The sequence below is a fragment of the Nothobranchius furzeri genome, chromosome 3 (genome assembly GCF_043380555.1).
Source record: "Nothobranchius furzeri strain GRZ-AD chromosome 3, NfurGRZ-RIMD1, whole genome shotgun sequence".
Classification (NCBI taxonomy): Eukaryota; Metazoa; Chordata; class Actinopteri; order Cyprinodontiformes; family Nothobranchiidae; genus Nothobranchius; species Nothobranchius furzeri.
In genome coordinates, this window is record NC_091743.1 from 81713931 (window position 1) to 81741928 (window position 27998).

Consider the following 27998-nt stretch of genomic DNA (forward strand, 5'->3'; position numbering starts at 1 on the left):
GGAGATCCAGCTGAGGAGAGATTATTAATAGTAATAAATAAAAAGAATCAGTCCAACACGGTGCTGGATTAAGAAGCTCTAGTGTTAAATAGTGTAGTGACACGGATGTTGCTTAATGGTACCAAGTCAACCGTGGGTCTCAGCATCAGGTTAGCTCACCTGAGTCACAGGTGGGGACCAGTATGAGTCATGGTTCTGGTCTGTGGAGGGGCTTCTGTGGAAACGGCCTCAGCGTGGAGAACTAGAGATGAGTTACACAGACACGCTAACACTTTCACACATAACAACTCCGCTCTTACACGTTTCCTTATAGCTCCTGATGATCACACGTCACATTTCACGGTGATCCCTAAGTGCTACAATAGCTAACCCCTCAGCTCACTTCTGCCTCAAACAACTGAATCATTCTAATGAAACCACTCTAACGTGAAACTTTGTGTAAATGTTCTAAATTAACTTTGTAACTTATTAGCGTTGGCCCCACTCAGACTGGTCGTTAGCTCATCGATCCGATCATAACAGCCAGCGGAGTAAGTATCTACGAGTTAGTCGACTGCATTTGCTGTCTAGTCTAGTACTCGTAACCATTCCACACAAAGCCACTCCAAACAACACGACCTGAACTTTAAACACGGCGGTAAAACGAAACACCCAGCTCTGGCATCGGAGTCAGAACCATGGTACAACTTGGACCAGCTCCACTAGTGGCTGAATGTGAAGGCATCAAAACAAAAAAACATTGTGAGCTCAGCGAGGGATGGAACACAACCACTGAGGGTGGGGGGTTCCAGGTGGCAGCTGGTGGAGATAAAAACCAGTAAACAAAGACAAACACCGTCAGGTGTGAGGGAGCAGGGAGTCGGCTTTAAATGACCTATAGAAGAAGGTTTATGTGGTTTTAACAACCTCAGTTTGGAGAAAGACTGGATCGATATGCTAATGGTTAGTCACAAAGAAGCTAGTAGACAGATGTTCACCTGAAGGCTAACTTAAACTAACTAGAGGTCAGCACTAGAAACATGTTTTCTCACTTAAGGATTCTTCAGAAATGACCAAATATGGTGGGTAAAAGGTTAGCCAACAGCTAGCATAAACAGCTAGGATATGTCTGAGATGAGTGATCCACTATGTAACTGGATCCAGTTAAACTAGCAGTTAGCTCACTTTAATCCTTGTTTCTCCAAACTTAGGCTGTTCAAAGAGTGATTGAGGGAAGGTTAGGTTTTTGTTTCCCATAGAGACCTACTTCAAAGGATCCCACACAGGTCTACGATCAATGCTTTGGGAATCTGAAGAATCTGGTCTTCTACGCTCATGGAGACGAAGCTGGACCGGAAGACTGAAAACTGAGAGAACAGCAGAACTGGACCAGGACCACTGACACCATGAAGGTTTTCTGCTGATCCAATCTTCCGTCCAGATGGAATGGTTGAGTCAAAGGGATGGAATGGTCTAAGAGAGACACGACGTCTGTTTGACTCCAGTCAGACCAGCACTGCTTTGGGATCAGCACGCAGAACGACTGGACTCAGATTGTCCTCACAAGTTCAGTATCGACTCCTCCCTGAGTCTGTCACTAACCTCAAACTCCTCAGATTCATGCGGGGGGCACAGATAAAACAACTGGGAGGGGGTTGTACCATCGTGTGTCTACAGGACACGGGGCCAGAGATCTTCAGACGGACAGGAAGGTGTGATTATAGCTTTAATAACTAGAGGTAAAGTCAATAAGCGCTGCTTGTTGTGTGCTCTATGATGTTCCGATGGATCGTTGCCCTCAGGCCTGGAGTCACATGGAGACAGGAAGTAGCCCTCAAGCTGCAACGCCACAACACAAAAGGGAACTAAACAATGAGCCACTGGTCCGGGATGGGTCAGAATTGGTCCTAACTGGTGGGAACCACAGGTGGGGTTTGGGTTTAAATGCTGCAGAAGAGGGAGGTGTCTCAGGGCGTGGGGGGGGGGGGGGGGGGGGGGGGGGTGTGTGTGTGTGTGTGTTAGGTAAAGACAAGGTGATGCTGGTCAAGCAGGGCTCTGGTGAAGTTGTTGATTGGCCCTATAGCGCTGAGTGACATGGCATTGTCCCGCCCCCACAGCAGGTTGGGCCCAAACACTACAGCCAGGTTACTGTTGGTCATCTTGTTGACGTCGCTGTTGGCCGACACCTGTCAATACAAACATGGCTGGTGACTGAGCTGACCCTCACGGGTGAGCAGAGGGAAGTGACGTGCCATACCTGAGCCAGGAACGTAATCAGGTATCGCAGAGACGCGTAGTTCTCCTGTGGAAGAGACTCAACCAGCTCCTTCATCACCGCTGCCTGGTCCTCCTGTGAGACAGCTGAGGGACAGTAACAGAGCGGAGTTAGCCCCGACACCTACACCTCACTTCCTGTTCATGTTCATCTGAAAGGCCACACCCACTCCTGGGTGCATTTAAATGTAATGACAGACTCATTAAACTCACATGCAAAGTTAATGATGTCGTTGTAGAGCTGGTACGTGAGGAGAGGTTCTGGGAGTTCCCTCAGGAACGTCTTCAGGATCACAGCAGCCAGGTGGACATCTTCCATCTCTCTGAAACTCACCACCGCTCCTACAAAACAGACCCACCTATCCGTGTTAATCCAGAATATTCCCTCTGGAATAGGATCTAACCTGAAGATCTCAACAGTTCCTCGGGGGTGTAATCTAGAACCGAGGTCCCTGCCTTCTCAGAGCTTTATTAAACACCAAGTCCTTCACCTACTGGATCAGGTAGGAGGTTGACCACAACAGGGTTGGTGCCGTTAATCTAACTGCTGAGATGTCTCCCAGCCTCCCTAGTGTCTACAGGAGTGATTCATCACTAAATGGAACAAATCAGCTGTGATCAAAGCTCCTTCTTCTTGTCATTCACGTTCCTGCCAATATGGCGCCGTCACCTGGTCACGTGACGCCAGGAGCTCTATAGGCATGTTTCCATTACCAGATCTCCAGGGTAGCTCCTGGGGTGGGGAACTTGACCCGGAGATAGGATGTCCCAGCCTCTCAGCTGTTGTCTCCATTCAGATTCAGCCCTTTCAGAACTGACTGCTTTGGCAGTGAGTGATGTCACTGATCAGCCCCAAAAAGCACTCAAAGTAACATTAATAATATTAAAAGCATTTATTTTATAGAAGTATATCATAATTTAATCCATTCAGAGGACAAGAGCAGCTCTGAGTTTTGTGAGACAATCCCTGTTAATTAGGTCTGTGGGGGAATTCCAACGAGTTTTCCGGTGTTGGGAGTTAGATTTTAAATGCGATCAGTGCTTTTTTATTTGCTTCCATTCTGCTACTCACAGAATGAGTAGGAACTCAGAAGGTTCCTGAAAACGGCCGTTCGGACGGCCCGGTCAGGTGGAGACACGCACATGTTGGGAGGTTCCTGTAAATCTACCCTGAAGTTCTTGTAGTGGAAACACGTCTAATGTCTCTCACCTGGTTTGTGTTCCATTTGCAGGTTTCTCTGAAAAGAAACCAACTAGCAGGAGGAAAACCCTACAGAGGCACTAAGTTCTGAGTGGATTCAGACCCAAAAACCTAGACTACAGGAGAGGCAACGCCTGCACAGTCTCCAGTAATATTCCAACCTGGATATCGGATCAAATAAACGTCGTCGTCTTCCTCCGCTTATCCGGGTCCAGGTCGCAGGGGCAGCATCCCAACTAGGGAGCCCGGCCACCCTACGGAGGAAACTCATTTCAGCTGCTTGTATCCGCGATCTCGTTCTTTCGGTCATTACCCAAAGCTCATGACCATAGGTGAGGATTGGGACGTAGATGGACCAGAAGAGGATCTACGGTCGATCAAATAAACGTGTCTGATAATCTTATTATTAAACAAAGTTATTTTCACTTCAGACATGAAGGTGTTTCTAGTTACCTTTTACATGTTTCGACCATCGTCTGGTTGGTCGCGCCCCCTAGAAGAACAGCTGACAGACGCGTCACACAAACATCTGTGACATTTCTGATGAAGACCGCAGACGACGGTCGAAACATGTAAAGGTAACTCAAAACACCTCATGTCCGAAGTGAAAAGAACCTCATTTAAAATTAAAAAAGAGGACATAATGAACATTGTAAAGGGTGTCTGAAAATTAGAGCTGTCACATAATGCTGATGTGGATCACACCACTTGGCCCTCAGCTTCCTATCAGACCATGAGGACAATCTGTCCATTTTAATAAGGTTGGAACGGTTTGTTTACTCACATTCAGGTTAGTCGTAAACACCTGATGATATTCACGTTTCCATTAAGGATGGACTGGCAGACCACCTGCCTGACACATTTCATCACTGATCCAATAGGGAAAGGCCAGCTCACTAATACCCTTTTTTAAAGTGTAGCGAACCACCCTCCCCTAGGGACCACAGATCCGTACGAATGACAACTGGTGATGGACCGAACCCAACAGATGCAGAATGTTATAAATGAAAACAGTTAAGAGATTGGAGCTTTTTTAAGATAGAAGAATGGTTCAGACTAGCCATTAGCTTGTCAATCCTGAGCTCTCTCCATAGGTTGTTCATAATCTCATCACTAATAAAACAAACTGTTTATAATCTTCCCAAAGGAATGCCCTTCGTGTCTCTATGGGGACTTTTTTGGTTGAAGATCCCGGACAAGCCCCTAAACAGGATTAATTGATTTGTCATACCCGAGTTGTACCTAAGCTGGACCTCCTTCACTAGAGTCACGTTGGCCGAGCGTCTGAAGATTCCTTCGATCTCCAAACCTGACAAACACACACACACACACACACGTCAGACAATACCACAATAGTGAACAAACAGACCTGTGCTGGCCAGCTGGATTTTATTTATTTATTCTGTTACAGGTGTATGTGTGTGTGTGTGTGTGTGTGTGTGATCATGAATGAGCTCATCAGTGTGTTTTGTTTGTCTTACCATGTTCTGAAAGGAAGCTAATAGTGTCTCTCATCACTACTGGAATCAGATTTCCATCTGGATCCCTCTCTCTCAGCCTTAAACACACACACACACACACACACACACACACACACACACACACACACACACACACACACACACACACACACACACACACACACACACACACACACACACACACACACACACACAGTGAGACCAGGACGTTCCACCAGCAAGGGTCTGTGACAACTGAAGCAGACTTACAGAGTGAGAGGAACCCCGAACACCTGGTTAGGGAGGGGGGGGCTACGGGGAGGAGACGAGTCAGGCTGGGTGGTTGGTTTCAGAGACGCTCTCAGCTTGTTGTCGTACCTGTTGGACACACAGCGTCAGAAGGCAGCAGCAGCATCAAAGCCTGAATTGTGCTGCATCTGGTCTGCTCCTACTCTCTGACGCGGGCAGGAATCACCAGCTGATCACACTTCACCACATCCTCTAGCTCACTCAGGTAGCTCACGTAGTTGATCTTCCTGCCAAATTTAATACTGAAGACAGAGAGGGGTAGGCTGATCAGGACCACAGCTGCAGCTCTTACAAAACTTACAGAGTGAAGAGAATAAACATGCAAGGACAAAAACAGAAAGGTTATTAAAGGCGAGTTAAGAGTCTGGAGTGGAGCAGTAGTGTGTCTCCACCAGCAGAGGGCAGTGGACACAAACATCATCACGAGTTTAGATTCAACACTTAAAAGATGGTGGTGGTCCAGGGGGTGGGAGACTGTGTAAGGCAGAGTCACCTCTGTCAGTGAGCCCCAGGGCAGCTGTGGTTTTAACATCACCAGGGTGTCAATGTTAGTGTGAATGACTGATTGGGTTGTAATGCGCCTTAGGGGGTTCCAAAACTCTAGAAGGCATTAAGGCCATTTAAGATCAAACTTCGGCTGTACAGGGGTGCAGTGGTTAGCGCTGTTGCCTTGCAGCAAGAAGGTCCTGGGTTCAAATCCCAACCTGGGGTCTCCCTGTGCATGCGTGGGTTCTCTACGAATACTCCAGCTTCTTCCCAGTCCAAAAACACAAATGTCAAGTCTCTTGACTCAAAATTGTCCGTAGGTGTGTGCGTACACGGTCGTTTGTCCGGTGTGTCTCTGTGTGGCCCTGCGATAGACAACCTGTCCAAGGTGTATCCCGCATGTTGGCCCAGAGATTGCTGGAGATAGACACCAGCGGGTATAGACAATGGATGGATGGAAGATCTAACTTCATGTGGTTGACCTGGAGTGAACCTAGACAGCCTGCTGCCTTTATCATCTGACCTCCTGATGCACTTTGACCATGTGACTTAACTCAACAGACCTCAGAGCAGAACAGGACCAAGTGTATGAACGTGACCGGCCTCCAGTTCCAACTGTAAGAACAAACCTGGTGATTGGTTTCAAGAGGAACAGCAGAGTCTTGATGAACATGGTTGGATGGACGATATACAAGGCCTTGATGTTCTTCTTGTACCTGAAAACACAAACTGCTGATGAGAGCTCTGGTGTTGACCCAAAGGTTTCCTCAGCTCTTCTACTTAACGTACTTCCTGTCAAACTCTCTGTACGCATCTACGAACCAGCCGAGGGGAAGTTTGTTCTCACTGGTCAGCCCATGATGGAAATAAATCACAGTGTAGTCACTCTCCACGTACTGGTCCAGGGTTCCTTTGAGGTACCTGCAACACACCAGTCAGCAACATCCGGTAACACAGCAACATTCAATGGCTCCAATTCAAATGTCATAATTTAATCCATGTTTTATTTGTGTTAATTTAATAAAATTTTTATCACATCCAGCTCAGTCCAGTCCAGTTCATTTCACTTCAATCTGCTACAATTCGGTCAAATTAATTCAAACTGAATTTAATGTCAGTGTTGAACAGTTCAGGTCATTTCAATTTATTTCAACAGAATTCAGTAAAAGTTATCTCAGTTCAGTAAAGCCCACTTCAACATCACAAGTCACCTACTCTGAACAGGTCCAGTAAACTACTGATAACTCATTAACAGTAAATGCTGTTCAGAAACTAATGAGTGCAATTCATCTCGATTAAAGATAACATAATTCAATCCTGTTTAATTACAATTTTAAACTGTCCAAATGAATACATTTAATTTTAATCTCATTCATCGTAAATTGATCCAGCTCAATATAACCAAGAAAAATCAAATCAATTTAAATTCATAATAATTACTTTTCAGTTTAAACCAATTCAATATCACCCAAACGGAATGGTTAAACAGCCCTGTTAACTATTACATACTCCAATTCAAAACATTCAAATAGATTTCTGAATTCATTAAAACTGAATATTGCTATTTGATCTTGCTCAGCCCAATTTTCAGTTTAAAATAGTTCAATTTAATCCAACTATTTAGATTTATGTTGATAAAACATAATGATTTTGATCTGCTGGGGGACTTCAATGCTCACGTGGGCAATGACAGCTTGACCTGGAGGGGTGTGATTGGGAGGAACGGCCCACCTAATCTGAACTCGAGTGGTGTTTTGTTATTGGACTTCTGTGCAAGCCGCAGTTTGGCCATAACGAACACCATGTTCGAACATAAGGATGCCCACTGGTACACTTGGTACCAGGGCAGCCTAGGTCACAGGTCGATGATAGATTTTGTAGTCGTATCATCTGACCTGCGGCCGTATGTTTTGGACACCCGAGTGAAGAGAGGGGCGGAGCTGTCAACTGATCACCACCTGGTGGTGAGTTGGATCAGATGGCAAGGGAACATGCCGCGTAGACCTGGCAGACCCAAACGCATAGTGAGGGTCTGCTGGGAACGCCTGGCAGAAGAACCTGTCAAGACGGTCTTCAACTCCCACCTCCGGCAGAGCTTTGACCACGTCCCGAGAGCAGTGGGGGACATTGAGTCCGAGTGGGCCTTGTTCCACTCTGCGATTGTCGAGGCGGCTGTTGCTAGCTGTGGTCGTAAGGTGGCCGGTGCCAGTCGTGGTGGCAACCCCCGTACCCGCTGGTGGACACCAGAGGTTCGGGGAGCCGTCAGGCTGAAGAAGGAGGCCTACAGGGCGTGGCTGGTCTGTGGGTCTCCGGAGGCAGCAGACAGGTACCGGATAGCCAAGCGGGGTGCAGCAGTGGCAGTTGCCGAGGCAAAATCTCGGGCGTGGGAGGAGTTTGGTGAGGCCATGGAGAAAGACTATCGATCGGCTCCAAAGAGGTTCTGGCAAACTGTCCGGCGCCTCAGGAGAGGAAGGCAGCAACTCGCTCACACTGTTTACAGTGGGGATGGGGAGCTGCTGACGTCAACTGAGGCTATAGTCGGACGGTGGAAGGAATACTTTGAGGAGCTCCTCAATCCCACCAATGCGCATTCCGAGGAGGAACCAGAGCTGGGAGGCCTGGGGATGGACTGTCCGATCTCGGGGGCAGAAGTTGCTGAGGTAGTCAAACAACTACACAGCGGCGGAGCCCCGGGGGCGGATGAGGTTCGTCCTGGGTATCTCAAGGCTATGGATGTTGTAGGGCTGTCATGGTTGACACGTCTCTACAACATTGCGTGGTCATCGGGGGCAGTTCCTAGGGAGTGGCAGACCGGGGTGGTGGTCCCCATCTTTAAGAAGGGTGACCTGAGGGTGTGTTCCAACTATAGGGGGATCACACTCCTCAGCCTCCCTGGAAAGGTCTACGCCAAGGTACTGGAGAGGAGGGTCCGATCGATAGTTGAATCTCAGATAGAGGAGGAGCAATGTGGTTTTCGTCCTGGCCGTGGAACTGTGGACCAGCTCTATACCCTTGCAAGGGTGATGGAGGGGGCATGGGAGTTTGCCCAACCAATCCACATGTGCTTTGTGGATTTGGAGAAGGCTTATGACCGTGTCCCCAGGGGCACCCTGTGGGGGACGCTCCAGGAGTATGGGGTGGGTGGCTTTCTGTTAAGGGCCATTCAGTCCCTTTACCAGAGGAGCGTGAGTTTGGTCCGCATAGCCGGTAGTAAGTCGGACCTGTTCCCAGTGAGGGTTGGACTCCACCAGGGCTGCCCTTTGTCACCGGTTCTGTTCATTACCTTTATGGACAGAATTTCTAGACGCAGCCGTGGTGTGGAGTGTGTCGAGTTTGGTGGCAGGAGAATCTCGTCTCTGCTTTTTGCGGATGATGTGGTCCTCCTAGCTTCATCCAGCTCTGACCTTCAGCTCTTGCTGGGTAGGTTCGCGGCCGAATGTGAAGCGGCTGGGATGAGGATCAGCACCTCCAAATCTGAGACCATGGTTCTCGACCGGAAAAGGGTGGCTTGCCACCTCCGGGTCGGGGGAGAGGTCCTACCTCAAGTGGAGGAGTTTAAGTATCTCGGGGTCTTGTTCACGAGTGAGGGTAGGAGGGATCGGGAGATCGACAGGCGGATTGGTTCGGCGTCTGCAGTGATGCGGACGCTGAGCCGATCTGTCGTGGGGAAGAGGGAGCTGAGCCAGAAAGCCAGGCTCTCGATTTACCGGTCCATCTACGTCCCAATCCTCACCTATGGTCATGAGCTTTGGGTAATGACCGAAAGAACGAGATCGCGGATACAAGCGGCCAAAATGAGTTTCCTCCGTAGGGTGGCCGGGCTCAGCCTTAGAGATAGGGTGAGGAGCTCGGACATTCGGGAGGGACTCGGAGTAGAACCGCTGCTCCTCCGGATCGAAAGGAGCCAGTTGAGGTGGTTTGGGCATCTGGTCAGGATGCCTCCTGGACGCCTCCCCGGGGAGGTGTTTCGGGCATGTCCTGCCGGCAGAAGGCCCCCGGGTCGACCCAGGACACGTTGGAGAGGTTACATCTCCAATCTGGTCCGGGAACGCCTTGGGGTCCTGCCGGAGGAGCTGGTGGACAAGGCCGGGGAGAGGACGGCCTGGAGCTCCCTAATTGGGATGCTGCCCCCGCGACCCGGACCCGGATAAGCGGAGGAAGACGAAGATTTTGATCTGATCACATTTTATTTCAGTTCAAAACTATCTAGTTAAATAAAAAGTCTAATGAATATTTTTTGTTCATTTCAATTTAGTATTCAGTTACCACAATACATTTCCATTCAGTCAAGTTCAATCTGAGTTTAATATAAGTTACATTTTTTAAACTTGGATTAAACCTTAAGACTTATTTCAGTTAAACATAGTCCAATTCAATTGTAATTTATAAAAGCAAAACTTCTTCTAATTGAAGATACTAAATGTTTAGGAGCCAAATCAAATGAATCCCATTTCAGCCCGTTTCAACTGAATTCTGCCCAGTTCAGCCTAATTCAGTTTGTATCAATGTACAATAGTGTAAATTATTCCATTTGATTCTATATGAATAAATGTGCTTGCACATAAATAGGTCCAATTCAATGTAATTTACTCAGATTAAAACAAAAAATCAAATGGACCCAGTGCACGATAGCAAACGCTCGTTCTGGTTGATGAACTCCGGAGAGCGTGGTCCTTCCTGTCCCCTTCACAGTGACGGCAACATGGACGGTGCATGCAGTGAACTGTACTTTTCCAGATTCTTTGGGAATTTGCAGAAAATTTCAGACGATGACGTTCATCGTACTGTCGACACTTTTTCATCTGCTCCACAAAGCAAACGAGAAAAGGGATTCACATTGTACACATCCCAGTATGTGCACAACTACGAAGGTGAGTAGACAACGCGGCTGTGCTAACTTGACTAAAAGGGGCATGGCAAACATTTATATTAAACAGTAACTACAGTTCTCTGCATTTACTCACCCAGAGAACTTTGGTGCTATTTAGAGTCCGAGAAATATCCATCTGGGATCGTTGCATATCCATGACGGGAGTAGTTGTGGCTGCAGTGCAGCCTCTAAGTAAGACATTATCTGCCACTAAAGTCCTTCATTTCACCAGTGGCTCGGTATGAATCACCAGCACTATTCACCTGTTAGTTTGGAGCGTCTCAGACACGCTTCGTTGTCATCTGGGGGTCCTTTACAGACGTTTAGTGAAATTAATCAGCGGCTATTCCAGTGACGTCACGCCTGTTCGCCATCTTCACTGCTATTCACCAGTTTTCTAGCCGCTTAATTACTTTACCATTTCGATTGAGGGGGTTGGGAGTAGGTACACACACACACACACACACACGCACGCACGCACGCGTCTAGCATTCGTTGTGAGGATCGTCATTGACTTCCATTCATTTTAGTGCCTGGATTGTGCCTAACCCTAACCCCACCTCTAACCATAACCAGTCTACTCCTAACCCTAACCTTAACTAGAGCTTAATTCACACCAGACCTCTAAAAATAACCAGTAGAGCTCTGTAACATTGTCCCAAAGTGAGGGCCAGCAAAATGTCCTCACTTTACTACTAATGTCCTCAGTTTGCAGGTAAAAAAACTTGTTTTGGGCTTCACTTTGATGTATAGACCAGTACACACACACACACACACACACACACACACACACACACACACACACACACACACACACACACACACACACACACACACACACACACACACACACACACACACCAATTAAACAAACTTTTACAATTAAATATCTTCATTTATTCCATCATTAACCACATAATTCCATTAGCATAATACCAGCTAGAAGTAACTAACCTGTACTTCTGGTCGGAACCGAAAATGAGCCTTTTTTCGTGCACAAGGTCATTTCAGTTGATTTAAAACAGCTAAAACAACCTTAAAACATTTATTTGTTAATCAAACAAATTTATAACATAACTGAATCCAGAAGGACTTGGATGCATGTCTGATGAAAACAGCCCAGTTGAAACTGATGGGTCCCAATTCAACAGGAGGTAAAGATCAGCCCAACCGGTGTCAGACAAATATCCTGGTCTGGATAAATGAAGCAACAGGCAACTCTGTGTGAGAGTGTGTGTGTGTGTGTGTGTGTGTGTGTGTGTGTGTGTGTGTGTGTGTGTGTGTGTGTGTGTGTGTGTGTGTGTGTGCGTGCGTGACTTACAGCAGCAGCTTGTGGTGGTCCAGCTGGTGCTGGGGGGGCATCCTGCAGGCATTAAACACGATCACCTTCCTGCCAAAGTTATCATCACCTGGATACACAGTTTGAACAGATCACACAAACACGTTACCAAGGCAGCAGAATAGGAGGAGGGCTTAGAGCAGACCTGCCACTTCAATGATCTGATGCCTGGCGATGTCATAGAAGGGGTGGTCCCAGGGCAGGTGGGGGGAGCCAGCATCAAACCTCTGGGACACATCTGTCTCTGAAACAGACGCAGAGATCATAAACACAAATAAACCAGTTTGAAGGTAGCGTTCTCCTGAAAGACTGGATCTGTGTGTGTGGTGTGTGTGTGTGTGTGTGTGTGTCTGCTCACCTGACTTACTCAGGCCAGACTCATCAGGAGGCCACTGCTGGTCCTCTATGGTGGTCAGCTTCAGCTGGCCTAGCTGTGCAGCAGCAGGCTCCTCACCTAGATCTACCAGCAGCTCTGAAGACATCACACGCACGCTGCTGAGTGGCTCCACACACACTCTCAGACCAACGGGTCAGTGGTGGCTCTGATAGGATGTCACCTTAAAGAGACAGACACGTCGAGTCAGCTGGTTTAGTCATCAAAATGACCTCCCCCCAAATAATCAAGTCATATGTAACCAGCTTATTATGGTCTGCAGGATGAACACATGCTGCTGCCAGCATCAGGTCTGCTGTGTGTGATAGGCGACAGTTTTGAGGAAGAGTCCACAGCCACAGAAAGGAAGTCAGGGTGGAAGAGAGGAAGTAGGGTTCAGCTGAATTCACACTATATCTGCAGATTGAGCTAATTTATTGTTTAATGGTTTCTGTGGATGAAACAGAAACAGGTGACCTCTCAGACTGGTGGTTAGTGTTACCCCAACATTGAGGGAGGGAGGGGAGACAAAGACAGAGAGAGAGAGAGACACAGAGAGACAGAGAGAGACAGAGACAGAGAGAGAGAGAGAGAGAGAGAGAGAGAGAGAGAGAGAGAGAGAGAGAGAGAGAGAGAGAGAGAGAGAGAGAGAGAGAGAGAGAGATCTGTGATGTGGCTTTGACATCAGTAGTCACGAAGCCCTTTGAGCGCTTGGTGCTGTCCCGTCTTAAAAGCACCACAGGCCACCAGCTGGATCCCCTGCAGTTTGCCTATAGGGCAAACAGGTCAGTGGATGATGCAATTAACATGGGGCTGCACTTCACCCAGGAACATCTTGATCAACCAAGGACCTATGCAAGGATATTGTTTGTGGATTTTAGCTCTGCTTTTAACACCGTTATACCAGAAATCCTCACCACAAAGCCCTCTCAGCTCACCGTTTTCCCTGCCATGTGTCAGTGGATTTCCAGCTTCCTGACAAATAGGAGCCAGCATGTGCGGTTGAACAACGTTACGTCTGGCACAAGGTTGATCAGCACCGGTACACCACAGGGGTGCGTCCTTTCTCCACTGCTCTTTTCCTTGTACACCAATGATTGCACCTCTAAGGACACAGCTGTTAAAATCCTGAAATTTGCAGATGACACCACTGTCATTGGGCTCATCTGGGATGGTGATGAGTCTGCTTATCAACGAGAAGTTGAGAGGCTTGTCAATCAAATTTCAATCAAATTTTATTTGTATAGCACCTTCTACAACATTATCCGAAGCCCAAGGTGCTGAACAACATCATTAAAAGAAAAACATTCTCAATACATGGGCATAAAAGCACGATAAAAACATAAAATCATAAAATAGCAAGCAAACAGCATTACAGGTAAGAGATATTGGAATAAGACCAATCGATTAAAAAAAACAAATGTCAGACAAAATAAAATCAAGCATCCGGTATAAAAAGAAGAATAGTTAAAACCATAATGTTAGGGCAATTCAAGTGACCCTAGCGCTGAAACGCAATCAGATAAAAATGAGTCTTTAAACGAGACTTAAAAACTTGAAGGGATGGAGCCTGTCTAATGCTCAGTGGCAATTCGTTCCACAGAGTTGGAGCCAAAATAGAAAAAGCACGACTACCCCTCGATCGAAACTTCGACCGGGGGACCACCAGAAGTTCCTGCTCGGCTGAGCGAAGAGCCCGAGATGGAGCATACCTGTTCAAAAGCGCAATAATATACGAGGGGGCACTGCCCTGGAGGGCCTTATAAACGAGAGTTAAGATTTTAAACTGAGCTCGATATTTTACCGGGAGCCAGTGCAGAGCAGTCAGCACTGGGGTAATGTGCTCTCAACATCTAGTGCCTGTCAGGAACCTAGCCACAGAGTTCTGCACAAACTGGAGCCGTGCAACCGTGCACTGGGCCAGACCAGCATACAGAGCGTTGCAGTAGTCCAGCCGGGACAGGACGAAGGCATGCAACACAGACTCCAGATGAGCTCTGGACAGCAGAGGCCTGATCCTGGATAGTCTTTTCAGGTTAAAGAAACAGGACCTCACCACTGTATTTACATGAGTGTCAAGATTAAGTGCTGAGTCGATTTTAATCCCCAAATTACTGACCATTTTCTTTTCATAGGGTGTCAATGGGCCAAGGTCAGGTGAGCAGACATGGTCTGGTGTAGTCAACACAATATTGAGCTTAATACCCTTATGGTCGTGGATTTTAGGAAGCTTCCCACAATGCTGCCCCCCTCACAATATCCAACAGCCCAGTGATAATGGTGGCCTCATTCAAGTTCTTGGGAACTATCATTTCCAGGGATCTGAAGTGGGAAACAAACATCAACTCCATCCTCAAAAAGGCTCAGCAGAGGATGTATTTCTTACGGCAACTAAGGAAGTACGGCCTACCACATGAGCTGCTGACCATCTTCTATACTGCTGCAGTCGAATCCATACTTTGCTCATCCATCACTGTCTGGTTTGGGTCAGCCACAAAAATGGACAAATGCAGACTACAGCGTATTATTAAAACAGCAGGAAAAATCATTGGTGCCCAACTGCCCTCTGTCCAGGAACTGTACATCAGCAGGACCAGGAAAAAGGCAGTGAATATTGTCCAAGAATGCCACACATCCTGCATCTACTCTCTTCCATCTCCTCCCATCTGGCAGACGCGATAGATCGCTGTACACAAAAACTACCAGACACAAGAACAGTTTCTTTCCTTCAGCCATTTCTCTCCTGAATCTGTAGATTATTTTACCATCCTTTTATTATACTTTTTTTATTCTTATTCAGTATGCTTATGGATATGAGTGTGTGTGTGTATACATATGTATACGTGTGTGTATGTGTATGCATATATGTATATATGTGTGTGTATGTATGTGTGTGTATACATGTTCTTATGTGTTTTTATGTATTTTTATTCTCATTTATTGTAGTTGTTGTATGTTTTAGAGAGCTATCATCTACCGAAGCTAAATTCCTTGTAAATGTAATTTTACTACTAGAGAGCGAGAGCGAGAGAGAGAGAAGGCTGACTAACATACCAGCTGGATTACTCAGAGATTACACTCAGGTTCCTGGAAATGTAAAAGAAATGTTGCTGATCTTCTCCTGTGACACAGAAAAGGGTGAAACCAAAAGTCCCGATGTCTAAAGGCAAATGCAGCCATGACGCAGACGAGGCTAAGCCTCAACTCGACCTTTAGTCTGGTTAAAGAAACACCAGTAAATAAATCCGTCTCTGGTGGACAGGAAATGCATCCAACTACGTCCTGCTCAGAAAACACATGCCATGTTTTTAATGTTCTACATTGATCCACTGGGAAGCATGAGGTGGGCACAAAAGGTCCATGTCCAGTCAACATCACACACAGGAGAACCCTCTCAGTCTGGTTTTAAACACTGATCTTTAATCTGGAACCCACTTTGTAGCCATTTAAACACTGGAGATTAATAATTAATGCGTAGCGTGAAAACCACAAACCTGTCCAGAATTTAGACATCCTAGATGGAGTCGGTGTTCTTGGAGAAAGACATTCAAGCAACTTTAAGAAAAAAAAAACAACAGTTCAAAGATCCAACCGCCTTCCTCGGGCTCCCCGCTCGAGTCACAGAATCAGACAGATGCATGAAATGGTACAACACCTGCTTGTAACACAACATCACTGATGGCTGCCATTCAGGTCAAAACATCCAGAAGTGACTCCAAATGTCCTCCCAATCACTTCTGCCTGGTCGCGTCATGCATGCACGCACACACACACCTTTTCTACTAAGAGTATTATTTGTAAATCGATTCAGAATCTCGCCCAGGGAATTGGAATCAAATCGAATTGTGAGATTCATACCTCTACTGAAGAGCATTTCAAGAAATGCTCCAGAGAAAGCATTTTGGACAGCACTTGGTTTATTAATACCTGGTTTATTTCCATTACTTCCTCTATAATTGAACTAACTGTAATTTTGATACCCATGTCAGACGAAGGTTCCTGCTTGCTATGATTCATATTAAATATTAGGGATGTGTATTGGTGAAATTCTGGCGATACGATACACATCACGATACGTGATTATGGTATATTACAATACATTCAGTCAGGCGATATTAGCAATATTTTTAGACTGAAATTATTGTAGGAAAATTCAATAAACAGTCCAAACTGATACATAGCATGTTTAACACGAGGTGTCTGAACCATAGCAGAGGGATTTACATTTCAATGGTGGAAACAAAACCTGCCAATTAGTGGTCGGTGTTTAAATTACACAAAAAGAAAAGAAAATACACAAATGTTATCATGTAAATTCTTCCAAAAATTTGATACACAGCTTTTGAATATCGATATAATATTGCAGGAAAAAATATCACGATATATTGCCACATCAATATTTTCTTACATCCCAAATAAATATAAACACGGATATACCGTATTTTCTTGAGTATAAGTCGCTCCGGAGTATAAGTCGCACCAGCCATAAAAAGTATAATGAAGAAGAAAAAAACATATACACGTCGCACTCGACTATAAGTCACATTTTGGGGGGAAATTTTATTATTTTTCTTACAAAATCTGAGACCAAGCATTTCACATTGCAAGACAAGTACCGGTAATAATAACAGAATAAACAACCAGGGCGCAGCAGCGTGCCAGGGTCTCCAGCAGGTGATGGCGGGGCGGGGAAGCTCATTCCTGGTCCGGAGCCGGCCCGCAGCAGCGCGGTATACATAATTTGGTATATAAGTCACTTTGGTATATAAATCACAGGACCAGCCAGACTATGAAAAAAAAGTGCGACTTATAGTCCGGAAATTATGGTACTCGTATACGTTATGAACAATGCTCTAACCAATGGTCATGGTATTATGATTATTCTGTTCTGTGATCATCTAACGAGGACCAAGAAATATGGAAATGTGTGTGTCTGTGTGTGTTAAAAGAGAGAAATGGAGGAAGGAAAAAGTATTTTACACATTTTCTTACACATCGTCTACTTGTTTACAACTTTGGTTTAAGATGTTTTCTTGATTGGCCATCCTCTCCTGCTGCACCTATTGTTTCCCCTACCATCCTGTTTATAGAAATATCTAAACTCCACTGTGATGCTACAGCTTTGAGCTTCCAGCAGCTCTAACAACACACTTCAGTGAGTCTGCTACAGGAACTACAGCTAATTACACCCCCAGCCCCCATCTTCCTCCTCCCACATATCTACTCGCTCTGGTTTAATAAACCTACCCTTTTCTCCCATCCCCCCACTGCTCTTTTATTTTACCCCCCCCCCCCATCACACACACACACACACACACACACACACACACACACACACACACACACACACACACACACACACACACACACACACACACACACACACACACACACACACACACACACACACACACACACACACACACACACACACACAGCAGTTTGTGATGTTATGCTAGCTGACAGCATGTTGCTTTAAAGAAATATTGCTACTAACCCACTGATCAGACCCAGCGAGCCGATCCCTGCTTCCACTGTCAGGCTTAGACCTCCTGTTAGAGAAGGAGGACTGAGGATGATGTCAGACAGGAAGATAAATGATGCGGACACCAGCAGGTTCCTGTTTTCTGTCTTTGTATCCTCCTGAGTGCAAACTTGACTGACTGACACCTGGCTTCTACAGGTCAGGAACAGAACCAAGTGGACCGGACAAGTGTTGTTTCATCTCAGATGCTAAAACTGAATTAAAAACCTAATTTCCTGTGTGTGTGTGTACTTCCTAAAGACATTCTCCTAAATTATAAATATTGTTTAAATGATGTTCTGCTTAAACTTTGTGTTCTATGTTGTTAAAGCACACACACACACACACACACACACACACACACACACACACACACACACACACACACACACACACACACACACACACACACACACACACACACACGTAAAAGCCTACTTTCATTATTGTTCTTCCACGATAAAACAGAGCGTGATCATTTATATTGCGGCTCGCTGACATCTTGTGGGCTGGGCACACGGACAAACTGGGACCTCATCAAGAATAAAGAAGATGCAGCCTGGGGGTATGTGGTCTGAAGGAGTCAGTCTGACCTTCATCCAGGTAGACCAAGTTAGCGTTGAACGAACAGAATCAAAGACGTGGGATAGTGGGTGTTCCTGAAAACAAGCAGACTGACCATCAGTAGCATTAAAAATGTAAAAAATTGCTAGTTTTTGACTTTGCTCAAAGGCAGAGGAGAGCAGCTTTGGTCCAACTGTCACAACAAAGGAAATAAAGAAGAATAAAAGGGAAGCTTCTACACCCAGTGGCATGTTCTGGTTGGTGGAGCCCAATGTACGTTTAGATAAGCGACAAAAAATCTGTTTTCTCCACTTCAGATTATCTATTAGAATGTCTAATAGATATCTGAGAAGTAATAAACGGATGCTGTCGTAATCCTTCACAGGGAGGTTTCTAAAAGAGTTCTGATTGGCTGTTGGGAGTGAAGACAAAAACGCACCAAAATCAAGCATCAGAAACTCTGTTGAAGCAGCACCATAAGATAAGTTAACCAGACGAAGGGAACTCCGGCTCTTTTAAGAGAATCGGTTCTTACGGCTCTCAAACGGCTCCTCACATTTTTTTGTTTTTTAAATGTTTCATCACCAGAAATGATGCCAAACTGTGTGTAAACCGAATTACTAATCTACAATACAGTGTTTCCCCAACATAGGCTCAGGCGTGGCGCAGCGCCACGGCTACGAAATCCCCAACCTTACCCCCACGCACGCTAACGGGAGACGCACGGAGACTAAGAGGAGAAACGGTACGTGTGCACCCCCCACCCGCTGTGAGGGGATTTGCAGTAAAGAGTAACGTTCAGCTTATCTTTAACTGGCAACAGTCATTTGTTTGTTTGGAAAATGGGCCGCAGTACCTAAATGTGACCACAAGAAGTCGTTCTGACATATTGCACATTTAAGTAAAACTGCTGTGTGGTTCCACAACTACTCAAACAAGCCTCTGGTTATCACAAACACACATCATGACGGCACTGTAGCTGCTCGTCCAGCCTGTCAACATGCTGACACTGATGACAGCTCATCACCTAAAATAAAACCTCTGAAAGAATGAAGCAGCTCATGACTGAATTACTGAGGAAAACCAGTCTGTGAGCTCAGCAGCTGCCTAGTTCATTCATCTAAGAAATAGGCTTGGGCGGTATTACGGTATTACCGTATACACGGGGTATTACAAAATAGCGACGGTGTCAGTTCCAATACCGTCATGAAAAACAGCTGTGCGACTGACCAGTTCCTCTATCCTCCCCATACTCCAGCTCTGCAGGGAGAGCGTGTTGGCTGTGTCAGAAAACGACCTCCAGCTTACAAAGTCAATAAAAATCACAATTCTAAAAAAGCTGGAGGCCAAGTATGAATCTGATTCAGTGCGCAAATTAATGCGAAAATGCACTTTCCTCGATCCTCGTAACCGTGGCAGATATGAGCTTGATGACAACGCACTGGCTGAAATCAAAGCTGAATTACAGGCTGAGATTGTGAGCTTAGAGGGGCAAACAGCACCAGAAGCAGTGGCCATCCGAACCATAGAGGAACGATCACAACCTGAACCCCCACGCAAAAAGATGCCTCTGGGAGCTCTCCTGCAAAAATGAGCCGCTGCGCTGACGCTGCACCGGGGGGCCCCGTCAGCGCAGAGCAGCGAGCTGGAGCTGAAATAACAGCGTACTGTTTGGAACCTGTTATTCAAGGGGACGAAGACCCTCTTCTCTGGTGGAAATATGCTGGCAGTCGTTTTCCCCAGCTGTCACGACTGGCCCGGAGGTATCTATGTATTTGTGCCACCAGCTCACCATCGGAGCGGGTTTTCAGCACCGCAGGTAAAGTTGTTGGTCCACAACGTGCAAACTTGAACCCAGAAAAAGTAAACATTCTGGTTTTTCTGGTGAGAAATCTTAACTAGATTTGCTGCAACATGCCTAATGTTCACACTCCTGTGTGTGTGTGTGTGCGCGCGCGCGTGTGGTCGTGTGACGGAGTTTTCTTTTTATAATTTTAATGCAGTTGTTTTGGTTGCAATAATTTTTATAATTTCAATGTTTATGGTTATTCAACTCTTGTTGACTGTTACGGCCTATTTGCAGTGTTTCACGCTGCTCGTTGATAAATTGTTCACTTGATTTGCGCACAACAGCGGTTCTGGGTTTTTACATTGATTTATTGCTGTTGGACTGTTGACTCTTTGCACTTGTTTATAAGCTGCGTTTTTTGTGTTAATAAATGTTGTTAATAGTATGTGAGTTGCGTTGTTATTTTTTTAGTAATTGTTTGGTAATTGGATTCAGAAATGTGAAGGTCCACTTGAGGCTTACGTCATACTTTTTAAGTATTCACGGTAATACCGTATACCGGGGTAAAATTAAGTGGAAGTTAGACAGTATTCAAATTTGGATACCGCCCAAGCCTACTAAGAAAGATCATTTTCTGTTTAAGAGGATGTGACGGAAGCATTAATACTCACTAAAACCACGTCTTGGTGTTGTCCAATCTCTGCCCGGTTACACCAGTCTGCAGCTGGCAGCATACAAGCAGTAACCATGTCATCTTGGCTCTACTGCTGCACACAGCAGGGCAGTCATGTGACTGGGGGGTGGTTACCATCGCACAAACCACAGAGATCCAGACACTAGTCCAGGCCCAGATTAACCAGTAGCTTGTGTCAGGAAGGCATCTGTTGACCTTTAGCCAAATCAAATAGGCTCAGATCTGGTTGGGCGATGTTCTAACGACCACGAGGAAACATAACGTGGAAGTATCAGCATGGGAGCCCAGCTGTGGATTTCCTCTACTCAAAGTCTTAATGATGTATCAGTTCATTTTACTCTTGCGTTACCAAACCGAGCTAACACTAGTTCATGTTGCTATTCATTCTGACTCTCACAAACATCATTGTGAAGGATCCCTGATGACTCTTGGTCTACGGAGGTTTATGGTGACCTCAGTGATTGTAATGAGCCCAAACCTTCAGCCCTCCACCACCGTGCCGACAGCCGAGATCTGCTCTTTTCTTAACACAGCTGTGCATTATGGGAAAATGTTTAATCTGATGTCTTAATATTTCAAAAGGTAATTTTCATCCTAAATAGGCCTAGACATTTTTATGTGTTTTGTATGGGTCTTTAAGTTTTAATCCACTAAGCCACTAACCAACTCATCCACCTGCTGATGTACAGAAATGTCTACAGTCTTCTTAAAATGTAAACTCTGGGTTTTTCCCAATTCAATAACTGATTTTGCTTGAATCAGAAAAGAGTAGAATGCCTTCGCCAGCTCAGGGATGAGGTTCTACCTCAAGAGGAGGAGTTTAAGTATCTCAGGATCCTGTTCACTAGTGAGGGAAAGATAGAGCGTGAGATCAGTAGGTGGATTGGCGCCGTTGTACTGATCTGTCGTGGTGAAGAGAGAGCTGAGACAGAAGACGAAGCTCTCCATTTACCGGTCGATCTACGTTTCTACCCTCACCTATGGTCACGACCTTTGGGTTGTGACCAGAAGAATGAGATCACAGGTACAAGCGGCCGAAATGAGTTTTATCCGCAGGGCGGCTGGGCTCTCCCTTAGAGATAGGGTGAGAAGCTCGGTCATCTGGGAGGGGCTTGGAGTAGACCCGCTGCTCCTCCACATCGAGAGGAGACTGTTGGGGTGGCTCAGGAATCTGGTCAGGATGCCTCCTGGATGCCTCCCTGGTGAGATTTCCGGGCACATCCAATCGGGAGGAGACCTAAAGGAAGACCCAGGACACGCTGAAGGGACTATCATAGCTGGACAGGGAACGCCTTGGGATTCCCCTAGTGGAGCTGGGAAGTCTGGGCCTCTCAACTTAAGGCTGATTCATGCTTCTCCGTCTGCGTCAGTGCGGAGACACGCAACGCCATTATCCGTCCTTGCGTAGGGCTCCGACAGGCACGCAAGTACGTACGGAGTCGAGCTCACTTTTTTAAACATCCGTCGAACGAGACGGATTACGCAAGCTTGTGATTGGTCAGGACGCCGCTGTTTTTTACAGCGCCGCCATTGCAAAGACAGCCGAGGATAACTAGCGGCAGACACGAAGAAGCTTGAAGAATACCTCGCAAAAAAACTCTAAAAATATGAACGTTTAATTCCCCCATGACTGGAGGAGTGAAAAGATGTGCGTTTTATTTGTGGACGGAAATGACAGGAAACGTGGGTTTAGAGGAGGGGAGCGCATGAAAAGGTGGAGGAGAATGAGACAAAATTGTCTGTGTTAAAAAGTTTCTTAAACACACCATCTTGGACCGATACATGACAGGATACCACAGAACAGCACTACGCCCTCTGTTGTCCTGCCGGGCAATTGCTTTGCAACACTTTCCAGGAGACGGAGAAGTATGAGGGCAAAACGCTTCCGTCAATCCGTGCGAGTCTGTCCCTTGCGGAGCTGACGGAGAAGCATGAACCAGGCTTTAGGCTGTTACCCCCAAAACCAGACTCTGGATAAGCAGAAGAAAATGGATATGCATATGCTGGTGAAGGTTCTTAGTCATCCAGGTCATTGTAATCCAAAAGGGTTCAAATGAAGGCAACTGGACTTCTTTGAAGATGTTCAGTTGCCTTCATTTGAACCCCTTTGGAAGAAAATGGATGATTAGATGGATGGATTTTGCTAAATCATAATGATTATCTTTATTTCCACAATCAACCAAACAAGTCAGACTTGCTGGCTATGCCTAAATTCAGAGGCTGCATCCTGCCAAAGCCGCATTTGAAGACCAATTACATCACAGTGATGACAGAGGCTGTCCAACAGTAAGTGCTGGCCAAACTGGACATTCTTTTTGTTGTAATAATGGTGGACGAAGTGGGAGACGATTCATTTTTAACTACAAGTACGTGAATTATCTAGCTGTCCCAAAAATTAAAAGCCTAAAGCAGTTGTGTCGTTGAGCTTTTACTGTTTTCATAGTTTTAAAATATATTTCATGCTAAAAATACATGTAAAAACACACTAGCTTCCGTTTCCTATGTGTGGGAATAAATCCGAAATCGAGTCCACTCCCTTCTGGTCTACATGGTGTAACGTCCAGCAATGGTCAGTTTTTAGGTACTGTTTGACCATTCAACATCTGGTCAGAAAGGAGACACGAGACTGCATGTGTTCCCTTTAAATTGGCCTGCCTTCATCCCATCAGCTGGAGTTCAGAGCCTCTCTACAGCTCTGAACTCATGATAACGAATTATCAACAATACTGTTCGCTCCTCAAGGTCCATCCTCATCGTCCTACAGGATTCTTCATGCCTAACACTCGCAGCTCGGATCAGTTGGCAAATCAAAGAATGATTTCCTAAATTAAATATGAACTTCTAAATCTTATAAGCTAGATAATCATTAAATAAACGTTTGTTTACTGCTACTTCTAATAATTATAATGTAATGAACTGTTTCATTAATCTGTGCTCAATGATTGAAGTTGGAAATGAATGTTATGTTATGATTACAGTGATTGAAATATGTTTCAGCATGTTTATATAACAAGGTCATCACCATTTGAACTCACACAAGAACAAAGTAAGGTTAAGTTAAACTCGTGACACATTGATAGCCCTTTACCCCAGATCAGAGCCTCCGGTATCTAAGAAGGCGTGTGTTTCTGAGTCTCTTGGTAATATTCCTCAAACTTGTCAACCTCTGGTTGGCTACACAAATCATAACATGAGAACATTAAAACTGGATCACTCTGGTGATTCAGCAGTTCTAGAGGAAGCTTCAGACCGGCCATCTGAAGCAAAACCCTCTTTAACCCATCAAAGCTTTTGACACGTTAAAACCTTTTTGCACCTGCGAAGCTGATACCGTAACAGTTCCAGCAAAACAAGCTGATATTGTTTAGACTCCTTAAGAGTCCCAGACGTGTGGTTCCATCCATCTGTTGTGACCTAGAGACAACTCTAAGACCAGTTTAGTGGGGCCACAGTTTCTTCTACGGACCTCGGTGCCTGGAAGTCCAAGGACTTCGACATTCAGATATCTAGTAAAAAAATAATAATACATCACCTGTGAAATCTTCTTATAACAGAAGATAAAACAAAGCTTTTCAGATACATGCTGCTATCTTTCTCCTTACTTGTGATCATGTGAACTGCTGATGTCACCAGTGGTCGTGCAATTCTCTGGTCATTTTGTGACATCACGGCCCAGCTGCGTGGAAAGCGTTTGCTGCCGTTACGTGTCTATAATGCTCCCAGTGGGAAAAGAGCTTGTGGGTAAAACACATCTTTACGTGATGCTTCCGCATCCAATGGAAAGATGGGGTTTGTTTTCTTTTATCTAAAGTTCTCTCTGTAGAATGAAGAAATTGACCTTTAACCTTTCCCAGACAGATGAGCAGCAGTGGCTGCTGAAGCATTTCCTCTTTGGAACTGTTAACACACACCTGTATGCTCCAGACCTCACGCATATTGGTTTAGGTATAGTTAAACAGAGGTGTAGCGTGATGACTCATTTTGTTACCTGAAGAAATATTTACCCAACTCTGAAGGCAAGTTATGACCAGATCTTTTAATATCCTGGACCTTTAACTCTTAGAATTACAGGGTGTGTACTTTTTACGCCTGTACATAAAATGTTGCGCTGGACAAATTGGAAGTGGAGCATCAAAGACGAATCATTTCCTTCTCAGCGTAGAGCAGAAGACAGATAAAATCAGCCACCAGATCATTGGGTTCCTGCGGTAACGCAGCTGTAACAGAGCTAGCTTTAGCCACATTAGCAGCGATGCAGTGCAACAAACGGCGGGTAAAACCAGCAGACCTGACACACACGTTCTAATAAACACTCCTAACTGTTAGGGTTCATAGCTGCAGCTGAGAATGATTGCATTCACCGTAGTCCAACTGGACCGTGTTACTGATTTAACCAAAACACCACCCTTATCAGTCAACAAACGAGCACGAAGCAGCGCGCGCACGACTACAGCCGCCTCGCGCCCCCGTTTTGACGTTTCGGTTTGATAAAGCTGATTTAACGTCACGGCAGAGGACAAAACATCGTTGATTTACCGTTTTGTTTGTGCGTAGTTCTTCAGTAACCATTCACTGCGTTTCGCCCCAAGTCGTTTCTGGTCACAGCAACAAACCTGCCTGCGCCAACCCCTTATCCGATTTATTTTCATAATAAAAGGAGAAATTTCCGTTCACTCCCTTTCAAAATAACAGCCACCTGGAGCTGAGGCTACAGCCAATGGGATTGACCCACTCTGGAGGATTTAAGGGGGACTGCAGTTAAAAAATAAATCCCAACTAGCTGGTGCTTTTTACAGTTTTTTTCAGTTGCTAAAGCATTTGTCCAACCAGCTGTCACATTTTCAAAATTCTAAATACAAGTAGCACAGCATCAGTGTTTTGTGGCCACACAATTCACACATTCCATGTTGTTTTCACACAATATGCAGTCAATCAACAGATTTACATAATGCTTACATTGTCTTAACAGAGAAGCTATTGCTCCCAACGAAACTATGGATTGTTTTTGTAGTATTTGCGAATGTTAACACACAACATCCCACAATAGCAAAAACAAAACAGAAAGGACAAACACTGCAATGTCTGGAAAAGGACAAGGACGGGGCCAAGGGAACAGAGCAGGCCCAGTGAAAGGAGCAGGTCCAAGGAGAGGGCAAGGTAGAGGCATAAGAATGTGTGGTGGTGGAATTCCAAGGGTTGCAAGAACAGTAGTCAGTGATGAAATTTGTGCCACCATCATTGACCATGTAATCAACCATGGTCTTTCACTAAGAGAGGCTGGTGAAAGAGTGCAGCCCAATTTGAGGAGGTCAGTGGTTGCCTCCATTATACGCATCTTTCAACAAACCAACAGGTATGTATTGCATTTATAATGGATTGCTTCTATTGTAACTTGCAGTATAAATAAGACCATATAGTAATGCATTTTTCCCCTCTATAGAATGCAACGTCTTCCACCCTCTGGAGGAAGAGGAATGCTCCTCAGTAATGATCAAGAGCTAAATGTTTGTTGCAAATAATGCAATGAAAGTGCATGAAATTCAGACTAGAATAGTGGAGGACCATGAGATATTTGACAATATTGATGGCATCAGCTTCACAACCATTACACGGGCATTGTCCAAACACAGAGTGCGGATGAAGCAGCTCTACACTGTTCCTTTTGAGAGGAACAGTGACAGAATCAAGGAGTTAGGACGACTATAAGTCCAGGTATAGTGTATATTCAATTCAGTAATGATGTGACTTGATTGATTGATTGGTAGTCATGAAGGGATGGACATGGTCAGAAACAATGCTCAGCTAGCCCGTGGCATTTAAACCATGCCCAATTGGCATTAAGGGACCTAAAGTGTGCTGAGAAAACCTCCCCCACACCAATACACCACCACCACCAGCCTGCACAGTGGTAATAAGACATGATGGATCCATGTTCTCATTCTGTTTACGTCAAATTCTCACTCCACCATTTGAATGTCTCAACAGAAATCGACACTCATCAGATCAGGCAACATTTTTCCAGTCTTCAACTGTCCAAGTTTGGTGAGCTGGTGCAAATTTTAGCCTCTTTTTCCTATTTGAAGTGGAGATGAGTGGTACCCGGTGGGGTCTTCTGCTGTTGCGGCCCATCCGCCTCAAGGTTGTGCGTGTTGTGGCTTCACAAATGCTTTGCTGCATTCCTCAGTTGTAACGAGTGGTTATTTCAGTCAAAGTTGCTCTTCTATCAGCTTGAATCAGTCGGCCCCTTCTCCTCTGACCTCTAGCATCAACAAGGCATTTTCGCCCACAGAACTGCCGCATACTGGATGTTTTTCCCTTTTCACACCATTCTTTGTAAACCCTAGAAATGGTTGTGGGTGAAAATCCCAGTAATTGAGCAAATTGTGAAAAACTCACACCGGCCCGTCTGATACCAACAACCATGCCACGCTCAAAATTGCTTAAATCACCTTTCTTTCCCATTCTGACATTTGGTTTGGAGTTCAGGAGACTGTCTTGACGAGGACCACACCCCTAAATGCATAGAAACAACTGCCATGTGATTGGTTGATTAGATAATTGCAATAAGGAGAAGTTGAACAGGTGTTCCTAATAATCCTTTAGGTGAGTGTAGTACGTTTTGGTAAGGGTTACCACTGTTGCTTCAATCCATGAAGGTTTCTGGTTTGAATCCCAGTTGAAGGCATTTTTACATAGAATCTTACCAGCTACTCACTGTCCAAAATGCATGGCAGCAGAGGTCAGGTGGTTCAGGCATCTGCCTTTGAGGGACTGTCCCACATTGACGACGACTGTGGGTCAGAAACCTTTTCATCAGGGTTCAAATGTCTCTCAGTCACTGGATAAAAATGTAGATGGCACATTTAAGATTTGAATTAATTATTGAAATGTTTATTTGTGCCAATTTTGGCTCTCGATATGAGACTACCAGTCTCCTGAAACATGTGGTTTGACTGTTAAAATAAAGTTTATACAAATCATACACATCACAAAATAACAAGCAGCAATATAAACTGGTTCAAGGGTCATTTGACCCCATAGGACCAGCTTTTACAGGTGGATTTAAAGGAGGGGGAAATAACAACCAAAAGCTTTTACCAAACAGGAAAACAATAAAAAGTATGTTTTATTTAAAA

General features: G+C 45.3%; 1 protein-coding gene across 1 annotated transcript; it reads right to left on the minus strand.

Moving 5' to 3' along the window:
- Positions 1 to 1955: 1955 nt before the first annotated feature.
- Positions 1956 to 25515, minus strand: arhgap1 (Rho GTPase activating protein 1). Its single transcript, XM_015957848.3, has 13 exons — positions 25399 to 25515; positions 12277 to 12475; positions 12064 to 12162; positions 11901 to 11988; positions 6499 to 6630; positions 6339 to 6425; positions 5367 to 5465; positions 5185 to 5292; positions 4936 to 5012; positions 4686 to 4763; positions 2467 to 2595; positions 2237 to 2340; positions 1956 to 2165 (listed from the first exon to the last, which is right to left on the minus strand). Exons 2-13 carry the CDS (start codon positions 12398 to 12400, stop codon positions 1998 to 2000), a joined length of 1293 nt encoding a protein of 430 aa, XP_015813334.1. The 5' UTR covers positions 12401 to 12475; positions 25399 to 25515; the 3' UTR covers positions 1956 to 1997.
- Positions 25516 to 27998: the final 2483 nt, after the last annotated feature.

Coding starts and splice junctions, on each gene's coding strand:
- arhgap1 (XM_015957848.3), bottom strand. CDS start 12,400: ATGTCTTCAGAGCTGCTGGTAGATCTAGGTGAGGAGCCTGCTGCTGCA. Junction 12,163..12,276: donor GTCTGGCCTGAGTAAGTCAG/GTGAGCAGACAC, acceptor CGTCTGTTTCAG/AGACAGATGTGTCCCAGAGG. Junction 5,013..5,184: donor TTCGGGGTTCCTCTCACTCT/GTAAGTCTGCTT, acceptor TGTGTGTTTAAG/GCTGAGAGAGAGGGATCCAG.